The sequence below is a fragment of the Erythrolamprus reginae genome, chromosome 2 (assembly GCF_031021105.1).
Source record: "Erythrolamprus reginae isolate rEryReg1 chromosome 2, rEryReg1.hap1, whole genome shotgun sequence".
Lineage (NCBI taxonomy): Eukaryota > Metazoa > Chordata > Lepidosauria > Squamata > Dipsadidae > Erythrolamprus > Erythrolamprus reginae.
In genome coordinates this window covers 70,347,227-70,363,521 of record NC_091951.1, presented here as the reverse complement: position 1 = coordinate 70,363,521, position 16,295 = coordinate 70,347,227, and the positions used below count along the sequence as shown (strand labels likewise).

The 16,295-nt window shown below is 37.1% G+C and overlaps 1 protein-coding gene across 4 annotated transcripts in view; it reads left to right on the top strand.

The window, feature by feature from the left end:
* Window positions 1-16,295, top strand: part of RAD18 (RAD18 E3 ubiquitin protein ligase) — a 138,452-nt gene that overhangs the window by 78,893 nt on the left and 43,264 nt on the right. For all 4 annotated transcript variants that reach the window (XM_070738284.1, XM_070738286.1, XM_070738283.1 and 1 more), the window contains exons 10-11: window positions 1,631-1,774; window positions 7,867-7,999. In XM_070738284.1, the coding sequence (XP_070594385.1) occupies window positions 1,631-1,774; window positions 7,867-7,999 (277 nt within the window). The remainder of the gene's footprint in view (window positions 1-1,630; window positions 1,775-7,866; window positions 8,000-16,295) is intronic.

Here is a 16,295-nt window from a genome sequence, read left to right as displayed (position 1 = left end):
TGTTTAAAGAATATATTTTCTGCTAAGGTAAATACAGCATAATTATTTGGATTTGTTTTAGATTGAGACTCCATCAATAGAAAAAAAACAGCAAGAAAAGACAAAAGAAGAACAGTTGGTTGAATAGAGAAAGCCTGTTATATCTACTAGTTGTCATTTGATTCTTTCCTACAAGTGCTCTGTCTGTTCTTTTATAACTATCTGTCAGTCTTATAGGATTGTTATACATAAATATGAAGAAAGTAACTCAATCCAATTATATTTCAGTGCAGATAATTTTGCATTTAAACTGGTAATGCCAGATTTTTTTTCACTCTGATTATGTATCAGAGTTTTCAAAGCAATTGTCTCATTGATGATTTGTATTTTTAGAACTAGATTCCTGACAGAATTGTACAAAATGAATGTTGAATGATTTGATGTAACATCAAATATCTTCGGATCTTTGGAGAGGGGCGGCATACAAGTCTAATAAACAACAACAACAACAATAATATTTTATTAAGGCTTATTTTCTTGCATTCTTGCATTGTTTTTCATCCTGGTTATATATTACAATTTTGTATTAAAAGCAGTTGTCTCATTGGCGATTAATAGTTGGAGTATTTTTAGAACTAGATTCCTGACAGAACTGTACAAGATACAAATTGAATGATTTGATATAACATGTTTTATTAAGGCATGCTTTCTTGCCTTGTTGTCTTCTTAGAGTTGGCTGACTGAAAACATATTAGCATCAGTGCATTATGCAATTAATACATTTTAATTACCATGTAAATAGGAGGAATAGTTCTATTAAGTGACAGTTAGTGAAACTGGTCAATCCAGGAGGTAAATAGAATCAAAACAAACTGAAAAGCTGGATTCGTGAAAAAACATATATATTGGAGAATGTTGTGGATGATAACAGTGCTTGCCAGAAATCTGACAAAATAGAATTATACATTCAGCAATAAGCAAAGTTTGGCTGAGCACCATGTTTCCTGTTCAATGTGTGTTCAATTTCCATCAATTCTGGTGGTCTGCTTCATTTTTCTTTGTGTTCAGAACAGAACATATTTCTATTTCTTTATACTACCCTAGCAATAAATCCTGCTAAAATTGCTGGCCAATTAAACATATTTTAAACGTCCCAGTTTAGCCATGTTAACCATTTGTGGTATATCAAAAAGAAAGGATAAGTACTATTTCTTTACAACAATAGCAAAATATTTTCTGCCTAACATTTCCTTTACTTCATTGTAAAGTTGTATTTAAATGACTTCCGTTTCAATGAAAATATGTCAAAAAATTGTAAATAATAAAGCATTTATTTGGTATACAGTTATGCAAAGTAAGCACTGGTGGGCTCCCTGCCAGTACAGCTAATTGCATGCAGCTCTGCGGCTCTGGCATGCGAGTGCAGAATCGAGCGCAATTTTGCTTCCTGCACCTGTGCAAGTAGCAAAATCTTGCATGGAGCTGCACGTGTGAGATTTTGCTACCTGCACAGGTGCGGGAAGCAAAATTGCACTCGATCCTGCGCTCTCGTGCTATGGTCGCAGAGCTGTGCACAGTTAGCTGTACCGGCAGGAGCCCCTCACTGAAAGTAAGGATCTTCTTTACACATTTTTTTTTTTACATTTTTCAGGAAAGAAACACAAAGCTGAATTTCAGATGTTAATTGACCAAATGAAAAAACGAAAGAAAAACACAAGCAAGGAACAGATAAAGGAAGAAAAACCGGAGCAGAAAGAAGAAATACCAGAGCAGAAAGAAGCAACTACTGAAAGTGGTATTCGGTGCTAATTATGATTAATATAATTTATTAATTAAACAAAATATAAAAGATAATTTCCATAACGGTTGATTTAGTAAATTTATAAAACACCTGTCCAATTTTATTTTGTAAATTTCTAGCTTTAGAAGGTAGAATTGGATCCAATTGAAATATGTTTGTGAATTATCTGTTTGCTATCTAGTTTACTAAAATTGGACAAAAATCTTAGCATTTGTTTTAATAAGGTTTTTAAAATCATAAAGACACGTACTTTATATAGATATTTTACACTAATTCTTTAAAAAAAATAATGTTTATTAAATATTAACATTAAAAGGAGAAAACAAACATAAATATAAAAGGGAAAATGATATGATTCATAATATGAAGTAATTAATAGTAATATATAATCCCGAGTGTATATGTGCTAAATACAATATCAGATATGGAAATTATAACGTAAAAGTATAATATGTATTGTAAAATAATATTCCGACAATTTTCATTTGATCTTCCATATGGAGGGAAATCTGCCTCACCCTGGAATGTATGTCATTACAGGGTACCGAGTATAGATTAATGAGGAAAAAAATAAATTTCAACAACTATAGAATTGGGTGTAGCATAACAAAATTGTCAAAAGTGATGGGAATACTTTCTGAATGCACTCTATTTATTATTATACAGAACTTGTTAGTATGGGGCATGAGTTTGGCAGAACAATGGTTGGATGAAAAAGGATGTAAGATTTACAACAAGATGCATAGTTATAAAGCAAGAATTATAAATTTATTTAAATTCACCTTTTGATATAAACTAATAAATTCAGAAGCGAGTCTGAATTCAGTCATTTCTCAGTTATTATACTTCTCTGGATTTAAAAAAAAAATTCTTTAAGTTTTAAAATTGCATAACACAATTGTATATTAACGAACACTGCATGCCAAATTTACATGTATATAAAAATTATTGTTAAAAATTCAATTTCCAAATATTGTTTCAAAGAATTTCCAAATTGTTTTGAAAGTTAGCAAAAGGGCTAAATAAGGAGCTTCCAGTAGAGTAAAAGGAACTAAGCAGTATTGAAATGGAATCTTATTTTTTTAATCTCCAAGGGGAACAAATGATGAAAAGGAAATTATAAAGGCTTTGAGAATATTGAAAAATAGTAAAACCGCAGATCTAAATGAAAGAACTGAAAAAAATGTGGATATGGTTTGTACAAGTGACTGTAATTTGATCAATGTGTACATTAAGAGAACATCTGTGTCTGACAATTGAAAAAAAAATACTGTTACTGTGACAGCAATGAATATGGGAATCCATTGGCAATAATTTACCAAGCATGTCTGGGAAGTGTTTGGGCATTTCTTGTATCCAGAGGTTACAAGAAATGACAAGCAGGTTTTGGAAAGAGCAATGCCGTTTAATTTTTCTTGGAATTAAAGACCATGTTGCTCCTCAGAAGATCACTGAGAAATTTGGAGAGGTCTTAAGATAACGTGAATAGGTTTGAAGTATGGAATATTTTGTATAAACCTGGAATTGTAGATTGGTTGCTCCTTGTAAAAGAGATATATCATGGAACTAAAGCATGTGTGACAATAAATAGAATGCTATATGAATATTAGTACTGAGCCAGGAGTAAGAAAGGATATGTGAGTGCTTAGCTTTTTAAAGTATTCATGGATAAACTTATAAGAAATATTGGTCATGTTAGTTAAGAACACGAATGTGTAGGTACGTTTATATGTTGACAATCTCATTGCTGAAAAAGTAAATGATTTGCAGCCTTTGTTAGATTACTAGATGTTTGTTAGATGTGTTGAAGAATATATAATGTAGCATGTAATGAATACTATTAGATTTATTAGGTGTAATGGAAAGCATGGATATGAAAAGAAAATTATCAAACACCAAAGTTACAGAAAACAGTGAGTGACTTAGTGGAAGTTATACACTAATGTGATTAGTGTAAGCAAGAATGTGATTTTGGGTATCATAATAGAATGTTTACTAAAGATGCGGAAATGGATGGAAAACATTTAATAGATGCAAACGTTAGTAAAAACATAACGAGTAATGTGACACTTTCAAAAGAAGAAAAATAACTGTAGGACAGCTCAGTTTATTAAGAAAAGTAAGAGTTGAAGGTACCAGAATAAATATAAAACTAAGATGAATACAATGGGAGTATCAGAATAACAGAATTGGAAGGGACCTTGGAGGTCTTCTAATCCAACCCCCTGCCCAAGCAGATGACTATATATCATTTCAGAAAAATGTTTGTCCAATCTGTTCTTAAAAACCTCCAGTAATGGAGAACCCACAACTTCTGATGGCAAGCTATTCCACTGACTAATTGTTCTCACTGTCCAGAAATTTCGCCTTATTTTTAGGTTGGTTCTCTCCTTGATTAGTTTCCAACCATTGCTTCTTGTGCCGCCTTCAGGTGCTTTGAAAAATAGCTTCTTCTTTGTGGCAGCCCCTTATTACACTTAAGTGTGTAGGGTAAAAGAGTACAAATATTGTCAAGAATCAATGGGTATGAATTGATTAAATAAATAAGTGAGTGATCAGTATGAGAAATATGAGAGAATAGGTTTGGCCGTACAGGGCTAATAAATGAAGATAAATCTCATGAAGGAAACTTGGCTGAGGATGAATACTGGGAAAGTCAGTTAAATGGAGTTGCTGAAATTGTTCAAAAGAGACAAAAATAAAGTCTCGAGAATGAGAGCCAGTTTTTATAAATGTAGTAGGAACAAGGATGGTTAGCAAGGAAATGATGGATGAGGAGATAATAATGAATTATGTTGATATAAATTAGATTTACTGATATTTCTGTTTCTTCCCTTATCTCCTATGTCACATTTCTTTTGCTTAATATTTTTCCAAACTTAATATTTTTCCAAACTTACAGTGAAAAGGAATGGCATGCCTGTGAGTGCATTGTATTTGAAGTCCAATTTTTTAAAAGAAAACAATTACTTTTATTTATGGACAGATTCATTTTTTATACTTTTATGGAAAACTTCTTATTCTGCGCTTTCATCTTGACAGTCACTTCATTGTAACGATCTAAATCCCAACTGTTTTCAAGTTAACAAGTTTGGTTTTTTGGCCTGTCACTTAATCTTGACTTTTTTTAAAAAAAAGTAAATCTCTCATGAATAAAAATAAACAGAAATACCAAGTTGTTTTTTGAACCTTGCTATTGACATCTTATGCAGCCCTTGAAGCCCTAAAAATCTGAAATGCTTCCAGGAATAAAACATATTTTTGTTAGTTTATCCAGCAATAATATTCTTCCTTTGTATAGACATAAATCTCATCGGGTAGAAGGATATCAAATTTACGGTTTGCAATTCCTTTGCAATCCATAACACTGAAATACTGATCAACACTTCTAGGTAAAATCATAAAATCATACTAAAAAGATGGTTTTCAAAGTGAGTAAAAAATCCAAAGTGAGAAAAAAACCTATATTTCAGGGGTGTCAAGCTCAAGGCCTGGGGCTCAGATCCGGCCCACAGGGTGCTTAGAACTATCCTGTGAGGTTGCCCTGGAAACTGAAGGATTGGGCGATGGGTCCTCTGCCAGCGAAAATGCCATTTTCGCTGGCAGAATATTGCAGGAGGCCGTTGCAGCTGAAAACAGCTCGGGAGCCCATTTTTGCTGGCAGAGTGTTTGGGCCAACACAGGTGCCCTTGACCTGAGTTACATCTACTTGGCCACGCCCACCCTGGCCGTGCCCACCTCAGCCCTCCAACATCAGACACACCCCTGATGTGGCCCTCAATGAAATCGAATTTGACACCTCTAGTGTTTCATGCACTCGCAGGTTTGGTTTATGGTCACTCACACTCTCAGCTCTGGGAAATAACCACACTCAAATCACTTTCAGCCAAACCTATATATGCTCTTTCTCATACGCAGACACTTGTTCACACTTACCCCTGTCCTTCTCAAACTAGGCTGTCAGGCACTAGCTGGAAGAATGGAAGCCAGCAAGAAGAGCCAAAAGATTTGGTGGGTTTTTAGGAGACCTTTTAGGCCTCCAAATCCTTGACTTGTTGATTCTCAAAACTGGCAGCTACTCTTGCCTTGTTGATGTTCAAGTCTGGTAGCTTTTAATGGGAGTAGGGGGGAGGTTTCACTGTGCCCAATGTCTTTGGTCTGGTACAGTGACTTTCCCCCCCTTTGCTTATTTAACACTTAGACATTGGAGAGCTATTTGTATAGTCTGCTGTGCAGGAGGTTGGATTAGAAGACTTCCAAGTAGTGATGGGCGAACCCAACGGTGTTCGGGTTCGGCAAACCCGAACTGAACTGGAACCCAAACGGGGAATCCCTCCCACGAAGAGATTCCGGGGGCGGAGCTTTGACGTCACCGGCAGGTTGCTAAGGACGCCAAGGTGATCACTTCCTGGATTCCACCTTGGCGTCCTTAGCAACCTGCCGGTGACATCAAAGCTCCGAACGCCGAACATGGCCACGAACTTTGCCCGAAGCAGCAGCCCAACCCTGTATACACCTACATCAGGGGTGTCAAACTGGCAGCCTGAGGGCTGGATGCATCATGCGCAGCCATGCCCACCACAGTGCTATAAACGGGAAAAACCACAAAATGTTACATGATGGCAACGTGACACAGCAAATTTGACATCCGTGATCTACATGAATATGTATGTGTATGAGTTTGTATGTGTGTAACTGTGTCTTACTTGGCAAATACTATTATTTATTAAAAAGGCCGAGGTTGCTTTACCAAGTGCTGTGTTTACTTGTGATTTGAAAAGCTTCATAAGAGTAAGATTTCTATCCACAGTGTCACTCTGAAGGGAGAAGAACAGCTTCTTTCTGCAGGTTCACTAATCTCTGTGTGAAGGGGGGGGGGAAGTGTTTATTATTATTATTATTATTATTATTATTATTATTATTGTTATTATTATTTATTAGATTTGTATGCCACCCCTCTCCGCAGACTCGGGGCGGCTCACAACAACAACAAAACAATGTACAACAAATCTAATAATTTAAAAATAACTAAAAACCCCTTATTAAAAAGCAAAAACATACACACAAACTACCATGCATAAACTGTATAAACCTGGGGGAGATGTGTGAATTCCCCCATGCCCGACGGCAGAGGTGGGTTTTAAGGAGTTTACGAAAGGCAAGGAGGGTGGGGGCAGTTCTAATCTCCAGGGGAGGGGAGCTGGTTCTTGCTTACATACTCATTCATTTCTCTCGCAGTTTATTCCTTTTCTTACAATATCAGAAAGTCATTCTGTCATTTGAAGTGCAGATTTGTATAAAGCCCTCAACTTTTTAAAAAAGTTACAAAATCCACTTAAACATTCTACAAGATTTAGCAATAAGTATTGTAGTTTTAAATGATGGATTTTCAAAGTTTTGTGCAATATAGATTAGATTAGATTAGATTTATTGGATTTATATGCCGCCCCTCTCCGCAAACTCGGGGCGGCTCACAACAAGGTAAAAACAATACATAATAACAAATCCAATACCCACCAATCCAATTACAATTTTAAACTAAAAAATTCATAAAAAACAACCCCAGAATATTAAAAACATGCATACAGTCAATCTAACACCAAAACAACATGGGCGAGGGGGAGATGTTTCAGTTCCCCCATGCCTGACGGCAGAGGTGGGTTTTAAGGAATTTGCAAAAGGCAAGGAGGGTGGGGGCAATCCTAATCTCCGGGGGGAGCTGGTTCCAGAGGGTCGGAGCCGCCACAGAGAAGGCTCTTCCCCTGGGTCCCGCCAGACGACATTGTTTAGTCGACGGGACCCGGAGAAGGCCAACTCTGTGGAACCAAACCGGTCGCTGGGATTCGTGCGGCAGAAGGCAGTCCCGGAGATATTCTGGTCCGGTGCCATGAAGGGCTTTATAGGTCATAACCAACACTTTGAATTGTGACCGGAAACTGATCGGCAGCCAATATAGAAATTAGTAGGATTATGTTATCTGAACTTGTTTCAATTATATGCTAAGGAAAGAGGTATTTTGAAGTAAATGTCAATTGAAACATAGTCTCACCAATTTGCTTATGGTTGTGTTGTAATCTTTCCGCCAGGAGAAAAATTAAAGGTTCCAGAGCAAAGTGATCAGGCCTGTGTCAGCAATCAGTCCTCCGAAACAGAAGCTGCAGCTTGGGAAGAAAACCTCTCTCTTTTTGCTTCCTGTCATTCCTCTGAATCTTCAAACAGGTGTGTGTGTATATGTGTGTATGTATGTACTGTTTGTGATGAAAGAGGTGGACCCAGAATGTAAATTGAGTGTTGAATGGGATGAATCTCCAGAGAGGGGTGGCATACAAATCCAATGAATGAATGAATGAATGAATGAATGAATGAATGAATGAATGAATGAATGAATGAATGAATGAATGCTTGAATACGGTTGAAATTACTCTGTACCTGACAACAGTTACCTAAACCTGCAATATATGGCATTTCCTTTAACTGCACATTTTTATCTCTGGGATGTGAAATTATAGTCTAATATGCAGTTGCATTTTCTGATACATAGAAATCCATAGTCCTGTGACACCCAAAGATGTATATGGTGAGCAGGGTTTTCCTATTTTCTTATTTCTTCCTTTTTGACATAATCCATCTATCTAGTTAATTTCCATTTTAGCTATTCATTGCCTCTTTCTCCACTCTCCTATTTCAGTCTTTTTTGGTGTTTTGCAGATTCATTGTTGCATATCAGGTATATATTGCAGCATTCATATCTGTGTGTAAAGGGATCTTTTGCTCTTTTTCTCTCATTCATTTTGTCTCTAGCTGCATTCTATATTTGGAAATCTGTTCAAATTCAGATGCTCTTTTCCAAGACCCATATTGAGTTGTCCTTTGGGAAAACAGAAATAATCTGGATTTCTCAAATTTATGGGTCTCCTTTCTATAGAGCAGTAAATTTGAAGGCATTAATCTTTATATATCATTGTGAATGTATAGTGTTAACAACTTATAGTCTTTTTAAAAATCATTAGAAAAGAATAGGATAGAAATCTAGGAAAATGATTTATATTATTCCTTGCAGCTCAGCAAAATCTCTTGCAACTACCAGTTATCCAGCTAGAGTTTTCAAACAATCTGGAGATGCAAGGAATTGTATAGACTTTTTACATACCACTCAACCCCTTCTTACTCTGTACAATGGTTATAGAGACAGAGGAAAATGCCTGAGATTGAGTCAAACCATTGATTCATGTATTTCTTTGTGGTTTACATGGATTGGCTGCAGTTCTGTTTATTATTTTTCTGGAAAACTCCTTTGCTTCCAGACCTTAAACACTATAACTAAACTATGGCCTTTTCTTTGGAAGGCTCTTAATGAAAAAAGCCAGAAAGACAGTAGCATTGGTGAATTATAAGTTGTTTTTATTTTTATCTTTAAATATTTTTGTAATTGTTCATTTATTCAACTGGTCTAAATATGCATATTATTTGATTCATTCATGCTTCAGGGATGACCTTTTAAATGCCTTGCCATATTTGTGGTTAAGAAAAAATAATTGAGCAGATAGGCACATGAAATTATACACATGACATAAAAAAATTTGGAGAAGGAAATTGGCAATGTCAGCTATAGTTTGAGAAAACACTTTTTGAAAATTTAAATGTTTAGCTTAATTAAGAAACAGATGGTTTCCATTGTTTTTGCATCTCTGGCTAGAAGAATGCTAATTCAATGTATTGCAGCCAAATAATTGAACAGCGTTATTATATTATGTATATTTTAGACACAACTAGGATAAAAGATATGCACTTTATTTTCATGTCTAAATATTAAATTATGGATTAGATTACTACAGAGCTTTGTCTTAATTGTATGCTTCATGGCCATGATCCAAACAACTTTTTCTATGTTAATGTCTTAGCAAGTTTGAATATTATATAAAATAATATTTGATTATATAAAATATAAATCACTATTTTATCAGTTGGCAGAGGAACAGATATACAGTGATCCCTCGATTTTCGCGATCTCGTTCTTCGCGAAACGCTATATCGCGATTTTTCCCACCCGATGACGTCACTCTTTTCCTTTCTCATCTTTCTTTCTCTCTCTCTTTCTCTATCTTGCTTCTTCCTCTCTCACACTCTCTTCCTCCCTCTCTCATCTCTTTCTTTCTTTCCTTCTCTCTCTTTCTCTATCTCTCCCCCTCTTGCTGGCGGGCGGCGGGTGGGCGAGCGGGGGCATCAGCGAGGAAGACCCAGGGAAGGTTCCTTCGGCCGCCCAGCAGCTGATCTGCTGGGCGGCCGCAGCAGCAGCGAGCAGACGAAGATCGGGGTTTCCCCGCCGCCCACGCAAAGGGGAAACCCCGATCTTCGTCTGCTCGCTGCTGCTGCGCTGCCGAGCAGATCAGCTGCTGGGCGGCCGCAGCAGCAGCGAGCAGACGAAGATCGGGGTTTCCCCGCCGCCCACGCAAAGGGGAAACCCCGATCTTCATCTGCTCGCTGCTGCTGCGCTGCCGAGCAGATCAGCTGCTGGGCGGCCGAAGGAACCTTCCCTGGGTCTTCCCCGCCACCCATGCAAACTCCACCATCTGCGCATGCGCGGCCATGAAAAAAGGGCGCACATGCGCAGATGGTGTTTTTACTTCCGCAACCCTACATCGCGAAAAATCGATTATCGCGAGAGGTCTTGGAACGGAACCCTCGCGATAATCGAGGGATCACTGTATATATTTTATATGTTGTGAGCCATCCCGAGTCCTCGGACACGGGCGGCATAGAAATCCAGTAAGTAAGTAAGTAAGTAATCAATCAATCAATCAATCAATCCTGAAGGCTGGTTCCACCAGATGAGAAGAGGCATTCAGGTAAGTTACAATGCCTATTTTCAACATTAATTAATGTACAAATTGATTCTAATTTCATAAAAAATAATGATTTTATTATCAAATCTCATTTTTTTATTATTAGATCTGTAGACCATAAATACAGACTGCCTATTAAACCAAATAAAATAATGAAATTCACTCCTCACAACAATTACTGCTTGTTCCATCTGTCTCTTTGAAGTAAAAAACTTTTCCTGTGCCCTGTGCTGATAAATCAGATTATGAAGTGCTAGGGTACTAGTGAAGCAGACAAGAAGGAACATCTGTTTCAAATCCTTTATGGATTGCTTTCCAATCTTCAAAGTTATTTTCAGGCTCCCTAAGTGCAGTGTGTTGCAATTCTGCCAGTTAATTTGACCAATAGTAAAAATAGTCATTCTGACAGTGAAATAAATGTTAGTTGTGGTAGGAGAGGCAAAACAATCAATCAAATCTTATGTCAATGTTCAAACATGAATTTTATAAATCTTAATTTGTTTTTTTTAATGCAATTTTTCATAGTATAAGAATAATAAAGTTTTATATTAAAATAAATATACTTCAAATGTTAGACTGCGATATTGGTTTACTGCACTCCTTCCAATATGAAACCAGAAAAGTACTTTTTAGAGCACATGGGATTGTTCTCAAGCCCTGTCTGCAATTCCAAGTCCTTGGAGAAGGGCCGGTTATAAATCCAATAATTAATTAATTAATTAATTAATTAAATTCCTTTAAAACTATTTTGTTTGGGGGGTTTTTTTCACCCTGGACTGTTGTAGGTGTCCATAACTGCAGTGTGGTTTTGAGAAAAGGCCTGTTTGGTGTAGAAAAATGCTACAGGAATGCTTCTATGTATTCCAAAGCACATTTTTGCTTTTAACTCCTAAGATGTTTCGTGGCATAATAAACTATTGGATATTTTCTCTACTTTTGGTATTTGGCAGCATGATGTAATTTTTCTTAATTAAAAAAATCAAGGTCTTTCACAGGAAAAAAAAGACCTGATCGAGCAGAAAGTTTATTTTTTCTCAGAAGATAAAGCTAGGGCTAAACAGCTTTGGAAGCTATGGGCAGTACATACATTTTCATAAATGTATAAATGAAATAGTTAAAATTCTCTTATCTGAATTGCATCTCTACAAGGGATAGTTTACAAATGATTCTGAGTTGCATTCTCTTTTGATGGGATTATAGGAGATCAGTGAGAAAGTACAAAGAAAACCATGTGAAATATCTACTTGATGGTTATCATTGAAAAACATGAACATCTCAGGAATGACTGATTCAGGTAGTCCTTGTTTAGAGATCACAATTGGGATTGGCCTCTTGATCCTTTAGCAAAACGGTTGCTAAGTAAAATTAAGTGTGCTTGTGATCTTACTTCAGCTTCCATTTGCTTTACAGACCTGCAAAGGTCGTACATGCAAATATTGGTCACAAAATTACTTTTTCTCACAAGTGTAACTCTGAATGGTCACTAAAGGCAGTTACTAAAAGATGATTACCTGTATTGAATTTGATGTCCTTTACATTCTTAAGCAGATGTAACACCTAGCAGCCCTTTCAAAAGAAGCTAAAGGTGAAACTTAGTATTTCCATGGAGTCTAAAAGGAAATCATACTGGGAAATCAATGATAAAAACTACCTGTGTTCTAAAACAGTGATAGAAACATAGAAACATAGAAGTCTGATGGCAGAAAAAGACCTCATGGTCCATCTAGTCTGCCCTTATACTATTTTCTGTATTTTATCTTAGGATGGATATATGTTTATCCCAGGCATGTTTAAATTCAGTTAGTGTGGATTTATCTACCACATCTGCTTGAAGTTTGTTCCAAGGATCTACTACTCTTTCAGTAAAATAATATTTTCTCATGTTGCTTTGGATCTTTCCCCCAACTAACCTCAGATTGTGTCCCCTTGTTCTTGTGTTCACTTTCCTATTAAAAACACTTCCCTCCTGGACCTTATTTAACCCTTTTACATATTTAAATATTTTGATCATGTCCCCCCTTTTCCTTCTGTCCTCCAGACAATACAGATTGAGTTCATTAAGTCTTTTCTGATAGGTTTTATACTTAAGACCTTCCACCATTCTTGTAGCCCGTCTTTGGACCCGTTCAATTTTGTCAATATCTTTTTGTAGGTGAGGTCTCCAGAACTGAACTGATGGCGAACCTTTTTTGTTTCGCGTGCCAAAAGGGTGTACGTGGGTGTGCTAGACTACAGGCACGTCCCCACATACCTTCCCTCTTCCCACGCATGTGCCCCCCCGCACTTCTCCTGTGCATGCGCACAATTCCCCCCCATCCCCGTGTATGTGCACAGGCTTCACTGAAGCCTGGGATGTGAAAAAATGGGCAAACCTGTAGTTCGGAAAAAGCACTTCTGGTTTGCCCATTGTGCTGTTTTTTGCACTTTGGGGCTTCAGGAAGCTTCCCTGAACCCTCCAAAATGCAGAAAACAGCACAATGGGCAAACCGGAAGTGCATTTTCTGAACTTCCAGTTTGTCTGTTGGGCTGTTTATTGCACTCCGGGGCTTCAGGGAAGCTTCCCTGAAATATCTGGAGGGTGAAACGGCCTTTCCCAAGGCCGAAAATCAGCTAGACAGCACACACATGCGTGCTGAAGCTGACATAGGGCAACATCTCGCGTGCCCCTCCAATATGGCTCTGTGTGCCACCTATGGCACATGTGCCATAGGTTCGCCATCACAGTTGTAGAAGAAAGTAATGATAAGCTATTTCTGTATACCGTGTTTCCCCCAAAATAAGACCATGTCTTATATTTTTTTGAACCCTGAAATAAGCGCTTGACCTTATTGCCATGCACACAAAAGCCTGATTAGGCTTATTATCAAAGGATGTCTTATTTTAGGGGAAAACAGAGTAGAAAGCTATCGGAACAGGCATGCATGCTTTTTAATAGACTTGAGGGTATAGTGATTTAGCATGACTTCACCTACACATTGTGTTTTGACTTCAAAATGTTTGAATAGGGTCCAAGTTGACCCTTCCAGATTGTGTGCCTAGTCATTCTTGTCAAACGTTTATGGTTACGTATTTGGAAAGATTGAAGAGGAGGAATGGCTAGTTACACTTCAGCTGTAAAACAATTTTTAGAATCTGGAGATACTTCATATTGGCAATACTTCATATTTTAGCAGTCTAAGATATTCTAGTCTTATACATGTGATGAAAACATCCAAGGAATAAATGAAGAAAAGGGATCAGATTTGAAAGCTTACATTTCCCCCTAGTTAATATGTAATAAAATTCAAAAGCAGACTACAACATATTGATCGACTGCTAATATTTTCTGTATATTAGTTGCACTAATAATAATAAACCTGCTGGGGAAAGCATGCGGAACATAGCTTCTGGAATTCTTTCCAATCCCTTTAAAAATGTTTATGTAATGGGGAAGGAAGAAGGAGTGGGCTCAGATTGGATCAATCGCTAACCTTCTGAACCATTGTCTACCTGTTTCTCCTGTGAGGATCCACTAGAGATTTTTTTCCTTTGTATTCTCTGGCTAGATATAATACATCTTTATTATTTATTTGATTGTTTATTTCTTTATGCCATATCAAATTTAGCTGCTAGAGGCATATTCTTTTGACAGATAATATCTAACCTTTTTTATGTAATAACTTTCAAAGGTTCTTGTGGGTTGGAAAGACGAAGGACATGCATTTCCTACTTATCATATATTTCTATTGGGATAGTTTATTATACAGTGGTGACATGACTTAAAATTGTCTTTTCCATTTTTGTAAGACAAAAAAATCATATCTACTGTCAATTTTTAAGAAGGTAAGACTAGATAATGAATGTTAGCCTTTAGGTTTATTTTTATCAAAATTTCCCAAATTTACATTTTTACCACTGCTTTTTCATAGATAGGTCAAGTAGTTAACAAACAAACAAAAGGCCCCAAACCAAGTATTTGTAACAAGCTCCATTTTCTCAGAATAAGTTAGCATTAAAATAACTTTGCACATCACTGTTGAAATGAAGAAAATTCTGCTTTTCTTGACCAGTTCTCACTCAATTTGATGAATTTGTTTTAGGAATCCTTTCAAAGAAGGGAATGTTGGATAAATTCTCATGACTCGGATTTGCCATTTCTTCAAGTGGTCAAAGGGTATCTGCGAAGGACTTAAATTATATTTTACAGCCATCTCTCCCACAGTTTGTAGCCTCTTCTTGGCATCCAATACTTGACTTAAATCCCAAGAGAAGGTTCCATGAGGGAGTTCTTCCCACTGAGCTTTTTCAGTAGCAATACTAGTGTTACCGCTAAGAGGGAATTTTACCCTTGAGTAATTGTTGGAGAATTTCTTCTTCCCCTGGAGAAATTCAGATAAATTATCCATCCAGATTTTGTGATCACAAATTTTTGGTGAAGAATGTTGACAGACTATTTGTGCTGTCTTGTGGAATGCCATTGGAGAGAACATGAAGTTCCAAAGCCTAAGCAGTTCCTAGAAAGATCCACTGCTTGTATAAATGTATTGCTGCGATTGCTGAATTAATTTAGTGCAAGGGGTGTCAAACTCAATTTCTTTGGGGGGGAACATCCGGGCTGTGTTTGACCTTAGGGACAAAGGGTGTATGTGGCCAGTGGGGGCACGGCCAGCTCAACATCTCTTATGTCAGGAGACATAACAAAAACAGGCTCCTGAGCTCCGATTGTGTCTGCGACGGCCTCCTGCAACCCTCTGCCAGCGAAAATGGAGCTTGAGGGGGCAGCATGCAGCCCTCTCAAGCATCATTTTCTCTGACAGAAGCACCATGAGTCGGTCCTTTGTTGTTTCCAGGGGGCTAGATCTAAGTACCTCGCGGGCCAGATCTGATCCCTGGGCTTTGAACTTGACACCCCTGCTTTAGTGCATTTGCTTGTAAAGATGATTTAAATAAAGTGCCCAATTTACATGTGGGGGAAAAAAGGACTTTCAAATATTTTTGTCCCTAACTGGTAAATATTTTGGTACCATATTGAAAATAATTGGAACGGTTCCTCATGAATAATGAGTTGAGATTGTGTTCCATCCAAGTGGCATGACGAATGAGTCATTATTGCTCATCCCTATCCATCCCTTTTTATGCTTAGTATATTCGTCAGATTGACCCTCACATGACTATTCATGTTAGAGTGAATAGTCATACCAAGCAGTTCATTGTAGGAAAAGATAGATGGTTTGTCTTCTGTTGGATTTTATTTTATTTATTTGTTTATTTATAAAATTTATATCCTCATGAATGAAGGTAAATTTATAAATTTAAATTTTATATTCTATTTTTCATAAAGGATTTCAAGCCCTTATGGAAGACACTGCTATCTCTTGAGCAGCTTCTGACTATTGCCCCTTGGTTGTTTGTTCACAAGGCAAAAAAATTGTTCTAGACCAGGAGTGTCAAACTGGCAGACCTCAGGCCAGATGTGTCAAATTCAAGCCATGCCCACCCCAGCTCCGCAAAAGCAAAAAAAGTCACAATATGTCATGTGATGTGATCGGGTTTGGCACCTCGTTCTAGACTTTTTAACAATTACTTTGCAGGATTGTGTCAGACTTGACCATAACTATCAAGAAAGCTTACTTAATTTGTTTGTTCATTTGGTGTCAACTAAAATTTTTGTACCTTACAAAGCAGGTCATTAT